This window comes from Bombina bombina, chromosome 6 (genome assembly GCF_027579735.1).
Source record: "Bombina bombina isolate aBomBom1 chromosome 6, aBomBom1.pri, whole genome shotgun sequence".
Classification (NCBI taxonomy): domain Eukaryota; kingdom Metazoa; phylum Chordata; class Amphibia; order Anura; family Bombinatoridae; genus Bombina; species Bombina bombina.
Genome location: NC_069504.1, coordinates 1,069,886,780 through 1,069,897,007, shown reverse-complemented (window position 1 = coordinate 1,069,897,007; position 10,228 = coordinate 1,069,886,780). Strand labels below are relative to the sequence as shown.

Below are 10,228 nucleotides of genomic sequence, written 5' to 3'. Positions count from 1 at the left end.
TGGTCATTTTCTCACTAAATATAGAAAAATCTTAATTAAAAGGGATACTAAACCCAGATTTTTCTTTTTAGGATTCAGATAGAGCATGCAATTTTAAGCAACTTTCTAATTTATTCCTATGCTTGTGCAATGTTAAATACCGACAGCATACGCTGTCTGCATTTAGCGATGTTGGGCGGACATGATTCGCTACAGCTAATCATGTCTGCCCGCCATTTAATAAATCGGCCCCTTAGAGATTAATTATTTCAGGGTTAGCACTAAAAAACCTTAAAGGGACATGTAACCCAAAATTTTTCTTTTATAATTTAGACAGAGCATTTTAAACAACTTTCCAATTTACTTCTATTATTTAATTTGCTTCCTTCTCTTGTTATTCTTTGTTGAAAGGTTTATCTAGGAAAGCTCAGGAGCAGCAAAGAGCATAAGTTCTAGCTGCTGATTGGTGGCTGCATATATATACTGATTGTCATTGGCTTACCCATGTGTTCAGTTAGAAACCAGTAGTGCATTGCTGCTCCTTCAACAAATGATACCGACAATTAAGCAAATTTGATAATAGAAGGATTTTTTTTTTTACCTAAATCATGAATACATTTTTTTCATGTCCCTTTAAGATTATCTGTTTACTTGGATAAAAATTGTAAAATAAAAAAAAATTACGGATAGTTTTACATAAGTTTAAAGGGATATGAAACCCAATATTTTTTTTCATGATTCAGAGAGAGCATGCAATTTTAAGCAACTTTCTAATTTACTCCTATTATCAGCCACCTATCAGCAAGCACTACCCAGGGTGCTGAACCAAAAATGGGCTGGCTCCTAAGCTTACATTCCTTTTCTTTTAAATAAAGGTACCAAGAGAATGAAGACCGCTGCTCCTTAACTCATACGCCACCTCTGATGCGGCGTACAACAATCAGCCCGATCACATACGATCGGGTTGATTGACACCCCCTGCTAGCAGCCGATTGGGCGTGAATCTGCAGGGGGCGGCATTGTACAAGCAGTTCACCAGAACTCCTTGTGCAATGTTAAATGCCGACTGCGTATGCTGTCGGCATTCGGTGATGTCAGGCGGACATGATCACTAAAGCGGATCATGTCTGTCCGACTCTTAATAAATCGGCCCCTAGGAGTAAATTAGAACGTTGCTTAAAAATGTGTGCTCTATCTGAATCATGAAAGAAAATATGTGGTTTTTCATATTCCTTTAATGATGATTATATAATTTAATATGTGCACCTCTTACAGTTGATTGATAATATGGGGCATATTTATCAAGCTCCGTATGGCGCTTCAGGCCCCTTGTTTCCAAGCTCGCCGGAAACAGAAGTTATGAAGCCGCGGTCTAAAGACCGCTGCTCCATGACTTGTCCTCCTGCTCTGAGGCCGCGGACAGAAATCAACCCGATCGAATACGATCAGATTGATTGACACCCCCTGCTAGCAGCCGTGTATCTGCAGGGGGCGGCATTGCACCAGCAGTTCACAAGAACTTCTGGTGCAATGATAAATGCCGACAGCGTATGCTGTCAATGTGCAAAGGACATGATACTCTACTTAGTATCATGTCCGCTCGCACATTGATAAATATACCCCTATGTCCTAATGATCAAAACTATTGTAAAAGAGATTAGATGTATGAGCAAGAATAGTTTGTCTAAGAACAGAAGAGGTAAGTCTTGATTTAAAATGTTCCCAGAATAAGGTCTTGGAGGATTTTCAATTCAAAACCATAGATGATTCTGAAAAACAAGGGATCTTAGTTTTAGCGGTCTTATGTAGAAGGTAATGACTTTCTATGATATCAGTTTAGTTAAATGTCACATCTGTCATAGGAGCCATAAAGTATAATATATATATATATATATATATATATATATATATATATATACTGTATATATATATATATATATATATATATATATGCATACAGTATATATACAATCGTATGCAAAAGTTTGTGCACTCCTGACAATTTCCATGATTTTCATTTATAAATAATTGGATGTTTGGATCAGCAATTTCATTTTGATCTATCAAATAACTGAAGGACACAGTAATATTTCAGTAGTGAAATGAGGTTTATTGGATTAATAGAAAATGTGCAATATGCATCCAAACGAAATTAGACAGGTGCATAAATGTGGGTACCCCAACAGAAATATTGCATTAATATTTAGTAGAGACTCCTTTAGCAGAAATAACAGCCTCTAGACGCTTCATATAGCCTGTAATGAGTGTCTGGATTCTGGATGAAGGTATTTTGGACCATTCCTCCTTGCAAAACATCTCCAGTTCAGTTAGGTTTGCCAAGCATGGACAGCCCGCTTCAAATCACCCCACAGATTTTCAATGATATTCAGGTCTGGGGACTGGGATGGCCATTACAGAACATTGTACTTGTTCCTCTGCATAAATGCCAGAGTAGATTTTGAGCAGTGTTTTGGGTCGTTGTCTTGTTGAAATATCCAGCCCTGGCGTAATTTCCACTTTGTGAATGATTCCTCAACATTATTCTCAAGTTTCTGCTGATATTGAGTGGAATGCATGCGATCCTCAACTTTAACAAGATTCCCAGTAAAGGGAGGAGACAGAAGCTAGTAGTACTACACATAAATCTGGGAATATGTCTCTTATTACCCCTTTATCTAATGTAGGTACTAAATATTCATTAGAACAAGAAAGAGAAACTGAAACTCTAGCTTCAGGCAACACTGAGCAGGCTGAAATTGTGCAGGTTTTTTCAAAGGCACCAAAAAGATTCGAAGGGGGGGGGAGGAGAAATGGGAGAAAAGGGAATTCTCAAAGGGACCCCATTACCCCCCAGAAGAGGCAGGTCACAGACCAAGTACAAGTAAATTCTATTGTCAATTTGTCTTCACGTCCACTCAATGAATTGGAACACAAAGTTTTGAGCTTTGGTCTCAACTTTGTACCTACCAATAATTTTAACCTTTTTCAAACGTTGGTGGACGTTAACAGGTTGATAAGGAATTTGACTTTAAAAAAACATTACAGCACAACATCCAATGAACCTTTATTAGACAGGGAAACTACTGATTACATTTCAGCTCACAAGGATCCCCCTCTTTCTTTTGGGGAGGCCTGGGATTTAGAGAATTTGGAGGTGTTGCGAACAGAGGGACTATTGGAATTAGATACATCTGATAACACATTTGATAAAGGTCCTTCTTTTCGCCCTACCTCCAAATATTATCCCATACACACCAGAGGTACAATTTTGGAAAAATTTCAGAGCAGGGTTGAATCTGATTTAAATAAATTGGCTTACACCATTCATGGGAGTAATTACTCCAACCTTAGTAAGGAGGAGTTTTCTACCCTGAATAGTCTTAAGGAGAATCATAACTTGGTGATCAGGTCAGCTGATAAGGGGGGGTCAGTAGTAGTTATGGATAAGAGTTTTTTTTATCCAAGAAGCATTAAGACAACTCACTGACCCCTCACAATACCAAGTATTAGACTTCCATCCTGTACACCGTTTCAAACGTGATTTGTTACAGTTATTGGATGATGGGAAGGAAGAAGGGTACATAGATCAACCCACATTTGATTTTTTGGTGGTAGATTGCCCTATAACTCCCATCTTCAATTTTTTGCCCAAAGTCCACAAGTCTCTTGTGGACGTGAAAGGCAGGCCCATTATTAGTGGTATTGGCTCTCTGTTCGAACCCCTTTCTCAGTGGCTGGATGAAATTTTGCAGCCACTGGTTAGGGGTCTTAATAGTTATCTGAGAGACACCAAACAACTACTAAATGAGATGGACAATGTAGTTTGGAGGGAGGGATACAGTTGGCTCACAATTGATGTTGTGGCACTGTACTCCTCCATTCCACACAGCAAGGGCCTAGAAGCTTTAAATTTTTGCCTGTCAAGATTTACTAACTATAGCCACAGGTTCTGTGGCTTTATCCTCAGAGTGACAGAATTTTTACTTACACACAATGCCTTTGTTTTCGAGGGAGTTCATTACCTCCAGAGATGTGGGACAGCTATGGGGGCAAAGTTTGCCCCTTCATACGCCAACCTTTTTATGGGTTGGTGGGAGCTGTCCCACATCTTTTGATGTGATGAACTTTGGAAACATAAGATCATGTATTATAGGAGGTATATTGACGACCTGCTAATGATCTGGTATGGTACAGAAGAGGAAGCTTTGAGCTTTGTATCCCTACTTAATGAAAACAGTGTTGGCATAAAATTCACATCTGAATTTAACAAAACAAGTATTAATTATTTGGATGTCACTCTGACAGGCATGAATAACAGTCATGTTAGTAGTAGAGTATACAGGAAACCCATCACTGGCAATACCCTCCTCCATGCCAAAAGCAACCATCCAAAAAGAGTCTTTAAGTCGGTCCTTAAAGGACAATTTATTAGACTCCGGAGGAATTGCACAACGGATAAGGAATATGAAACACAATCTTTAGAGCTGGAGGAGAGGTTTTGCGAAAGAGGCTATAAAAGAGACCTTGTCAGTCATCATAGATTGAACATTGGGGCAAACCCAAGAAATATCTATCTTGAAAATAAAATCAAAGATAGAACAAATGAATTCGAGGGGGTATCTTTTATTACCCAATACAGTAACCAATTCCACCAGATCTGCAATATTGTTAGGAAACACTTCAATATTCTTAAAGCAGATGATGGCTTGGTAGATACTGTTTCAAAAGGGTGTAGATATGCCTTCAGACGTGGTGTAAACCTTAGTAATATACTTGCTCCTACACAGCTTAGAGTTAGGGATGAGGTAGGCTCATCCTGGATGACATTTAAAGGCACCTATAAATGCAATTTCTCTCAGTGTACTGCCTGTGAATTTTTACAACAGGGAGAAGGCTTCAGAAGCTGTGTAACTGGAGAGAACTTTCGACATTTCTCTTGTTTGAATTGCAGAACAAGGTTCGCAATCTATTTACTTACCTGCATAGAATGCAATATACAGTATACAGGACTCACAACTAGAGAGACTAGAGAAAGGATTAGGGAACATATCTCAAATATTAAAAATGGTAAACTTACTACACCTCTGGTCCAGCACTTTAAAATTTGTCATCAAACAAGTATTAAGTCATTTAGATGGACCATTATAGAACAGGTCAAAACGAATAAAAGAGGTGGTGACAGAGAGAGGTTGCTGGAAAAAAGAGAAGTATTTTGGATACACAGACTCAGGACCAGAGTTCCAGAAGGGTTAAATTCAGAATTTGACCTGATTAATTTCTGGGAATAAAATTCCTGGTCCTGGGTCTGTGTTTCCACATTTTAACTCTGAAATATGTAATTACAACACTATATCCTTACATACCCATTTAGCATAGATTAGAGAGAGAGAAAAATCTATACATTAAAACATTATTTGTATATATATATATACAATAAAGATTTATATGGGTATGCTTGTAAGCTGTATGCTCTTTAGCATTAAGTCAAATTTTCACTTTTGTTGGTTTCATTTGTATTTGTTTATAAAGTATTTATACACATTCATTGAATAAATTAGAAGGAGGTATTTGGAAAATTATCTATCCCCTTCCAGTTAACAGATGTATTAACAAGTATTGATGTGACTTTTGATTATATTACAAATATTAGGATTCATTTTCCAATAAGTGTTTAGCTTATTTCATATACATATGGTTGATTGTTTAAATTTAGAATTCACAAATGATTGTATCTATCATATTTTTGAAATGGGACAAATGTTATCCTGTTGTATTTAACTTGAGAAGAGCTGGATCTAGCTTCACTTCAGGTATGGTTTTAATCATTTTTAACCAATCAGGTAACAGGAACCAGTATATAGGACTGGTGCTCACCTGAGACTGCAGCTACGATTACGGCTTAATTGCCGAAACATGTCAGCAGATAGTCACTGAAGTGAAGCTATCTCCATCTACTGCACAGCTTGAGAATCCTATATCCCTGTTGGGACAAAGATTTTTAATTGCAATAAAGAAACTTGAACTTACCACCGGCTGCCTGTGCACCTCATTTGTTTTTGCTGAATTTGCTTCATATAGCCTGTAATGAGTGTCTGGATTCTGGATGAAGGTATTTTGGACCATTCCTCCTTGCAAAACATCTCCAGTTCAGTTAGGTTTGCCAAGCATGGACAGCCCGCTTCAAATCACCCCACAGATTTTCAATGATATTCAGGTCTGGGGACTGGGATGGCCATTACAGAACATTGTACTTGTTCCTCTGCATAAATGCCAGAGTCGATTTTGAGCAGTGTTTTGGGTCATTGTCTTGTTGAAATATCCAGCCCTGGCGTAATTTCAACTTTGTGAATGATTCCTCAACATTATTCTCAAGTTTCTGCTGATATTGAGTGGAATGCATGCGATCCTCAACTTTAACAAGATTCCCAGTACCGGCACTGGCCACACAGCCCCACAGCATGTTGGAACATCCACCAAATTTTTTTGTGGGTAGCAAGTGTTTGTCTTGGAACGCTGCGTTCTTTTGCTGCCATGCATAACGCCCCTTGTTATGACCAAATAACTCAATCTTTGTTTCATCAGTCCACAGCACCTTCTTCCAAAATGAAGCTTGCTTGTCCAAATGTGCGTTTGCATACCTCAAGCAACTCTGTTTGTGGCGTGTGTGCAAAAAAGGCTTCTTCTGCATCACTCTCCCATACAGCTTCTTGTGAAAAGTGCGCTGAATTGTTGAACGATGCACAGTGACAACATCTGCAGCAAGATGATGTTGTAGGTCTTTAGAGGTGGTCTATGGGCTGTTCTTGACCATTCTCACCAACCTTTGCCTTTGCCTCGCTGATATTTTACTTGGCCTGCCACTTCTGGCCTTAACAAGAACTGTGCCTGTGGTCTTCCATTTCCTCACTATGTTCCTCACAGTGGACACTGACATCTTAAATCTCTGCGATAGCTTTTTGTAGCCTTTCCCTAAACCATAATGTTGAACAATCTTTCAGCCAGATTACGAGTTTTGCGTTAGGAGCTGTGCGATGATAACCTGCAGTTTTGTCTCACCGCTCACTTACCTGCAGCGCTGGTATTACAGGTTTTTACAAACCCGGCGTTAAAAGACAAAAAGTGAGCATAGAGCAAAATTGTGCTCCATACCGCACTTCAATACTGCTTAAGTCAGCGGTGAGCTGGTCGTACGTGCTCGTGCACGATTTCCCCATAGACATCAATGGGGAGAGCCGGCTGAGAAAAAGTCTAACACCTGCCAAAAAGCAGCGTAAAACTCAGTAACGCAGCCCCATTGATTCCTATGGGGAAATAAAAGTTATGTTTACACCTAACACCCTAACATGAACCCCAAGTCTAAACACCCCTAATCTTACACTTATTAACCCCTAATCTGCCGCTCCGGACATCGCCGCCACCTACATTATATTTATTAACCCCTAATCTGCTGCCCCAACATTGCCGCCACCTACATTATATTTATTAACCCCTAATCTGCCGCCCCCAATGTCGCCGCAACCTACCTACACTTATTAACCCCTAATCTGCCGCCCCCAACGTCGCAGCCACTATTCTAAATTTATTAACCTCTAAACCTAAGTCTAACCCTAACCCTAACACCCCCTAACTTAAATATAATTAAAATAAATCTAAATAAAACCTACAATTATTATCTAAATATTCCTATTTAAAACTAAATTCTTACCTATAAAATAAACCCTAAGCTAGCTACAATATAACTAATAGTTAGATTGTAGCTAGCTTAGGCTTTATTTTTATTTTACAGGCAAGTTTGCATTTATTTTAACTAGGTAGAATAGTTACTAAATAGTTATTAATTATTTAATAACTACCTAGCTAAAATAAATACAAATTGACCTGTAAAATTAAACCTAACCTAAGACTAACACCTAACACTACACTACAATTAAATAAATTACCTACATTAAATACAATTAAATAAATTAAATTAAATTAGCTAAATCACGAAAAAAAGCACACTAAACACTGAAAATAAAAACAAATTACAAGATATTTAAACTAATTACACCTAATCTAATAGCCCTAAAATAAAAAAGCCCCCCCCCCCAGAATAAACCCCCCCCACTAGCCTAAACTAAACTATCAATAGCCCTTAAAAGGGCCTTTTGTGGGGCATTGCCCCAAAGATATCAGCTCTTTTACCTGTAAACAAAAATACAAACAACCCCCCCAACAGTAAAACCCACCACCCAACCCCCCCAAATAAAAGCCTAACTAAAAAAACCTAAGCTCCCCATTGCCCTGAAAAGGGCATTTGGATGGGCATTGCCCTTAAAAGGGCATTTAGCTCTATTGCAGGCCCAAAGCCCTAACCTAAAAAATAAACCCACCCAATACACCCTTAAAAAAATCCTAACACTAACCCCCGAAGATTCACTTACCGGGAGAAGTCTTCATCCAAGCGGCAAGATGTCCTCAACGAAGCCGGCAGAAGAGGTCCTCCAGACGGGCAGAAGTGGTCCTCCAGATGGGCAGAAGTCTTCATCCAGAGGGCATCTTCTATCTTCATCCTTCCGTCGCGGAGCGGGTCCATCTTCAAGACATCCGACGCAGAGCTTCCTCTTCATCCGACGGACTAACGACAAATGAAGGTACCTTTAAATGATGTCATCCAAGATGGCGTCCCTTAGATTCTGATTGGCTGATAGAATTCTATCAGCCAATCGGAATTAAGGTAGAAAAAAATCCTATTGGCTGATGTTAGGCGATGTCAGGCGAGCGTATTGGTGCCGACGAATGCAGCACAGTTGACGGCTTGATAAATAGGCCCCCGTGTCTCAGTGTTGTAGTCTGCCAAATCTTACTGCAGTAATTCTCACTATTTTACAGGTACTGTACAGTTTTTATTGCATACTGCACTTTACTGTGCTAGTGTTTAACTAAACATAACGCTATTGCTAAGGTGACCATATTGCTGCTTTAAAAAGGGACACATATGAAAAATACATATGTAAGGGCTGTTTTCAGAGCTATTAAAGAAATGCTTTGTATAAGAATCCTGACATATGTATTTTTCGTGTGTCCCTTTTTAAAGCAGCAATATGGTCTCCGTAGCTATTGCACACCTAATATAAGTTAGTTCAAACATGTTTTGAAGTTATTAAACACACTGGCAAGTGAAAGAAAACAAAAACTGACTTGTTTCACTATAAGGCAGTTTTCACTTTACAGCGGGGCTCCAGTCCCTAACCCGCTGTATGAGTGAGATATACCTGTATAGATATATATTGTGCCAAAATACTATCATATATATATAGAAATAAACTCACTGGCTAATTTATTAGGTACACCTATTCAATTGCTTAGTAACACAGTTTGCTAATCAGCCAATCACATGGCAGCAACTCAAAGCATTTAGGCATCTAGGCGTGGTGAAGACGACTTGCTGAATTTCAAACCGAGCATCAGAATGGTGAAGAAAGGAGATTTAAGTGACTTTGAACATGGCATGGTTGTTGGTGCCAGACGGGCTGGTCTGAGTATTTCATAAACTGCTGATCTACTGGGACTTTCCCACACAACCATCTCTAGGGTATACAGAGAATGGTCAGAAAAAGAGAAAATATTGAGTGAGCAGAGGTTGTGTGGACAAATATGCCTTGATGATGTCGGAGGTCAATAGAGAATGGGTAGACTGATTCAAGATGATAGAAAGTCAACTGTAACTCAAATAACCACTCATTACAACCAAGGTATGCAGAATACCATCTCTGAAAGCACAACACATCGAACCTTGAAGCAAATGGGCTACAGCAACAGAAGACCACACCGGGTTCCACTCCTGTCAGCTAAGAACAGGAAACTGAGGATACTATTTGCACAGGCTCAACAAAATTGGACAAAAGAAGATTGGAAAAACATTGCCTGGTATGATGAGTCCTGATTTCAGATGCAACATTCAGATGGTAGGTTCAGAATTTGGCGTAAACAACCTGAAAGCATGGATCCATCCTGCCTTGTATCAATGGTTCAAGCTGGTGGTGGTGGTGTAATGGTGTGGGGGATATTTTCTCACACTTTGGGCCCCTTAGTACCAATTGAGCATAGTTTAAACGCCACGGCCTACCTGCGTATTGCTGCTGACCATGTCCATCCCTTTATGACTAAAGTGTACCCATCTTCTGACGGCTACTTCCAGCAGGATAATGCACCATGTCACAAAGCTCAAATCATCTCAAACTGGTTTTTTGAACATGACAATGAGTTC

General features: G+C 39.2%; 1 protein-coding gene across 1 annotated transcript in view; it reads left to right on the top strand.

Annotated features, from left to right (window-relative positions):
- The window catches only part of LOC128664189 (uncharacterized), a 7,186-nt gene extending 1,181 nt beyond the window's left edge, over nt 1–6,005 (top strand). Inside the window, exons 1-2 of the mRNA XM_053718954.1 lie at nt 1–5,794; nt 5,827–6,005. The exon at nt 1–5,794 is cut by the window's left edge and continues 1,181 nt beyond it. Coding sequence (XP_053574929.1) covers nt 4,122–5,267 — 1,146 coding nt within the window. The 5' untranslated portion in view covers nt 1–4,121 and the 3' untranslated portion in view covers nt 5,268–5,794; nt 5,827–6,005. The remainder of the gene's footprint in view (nt 5,795–5,826) is intronic.
- The last annotated feature ends 4,223 nt before the right edge of the window (nt 6,006–10,228 follow it).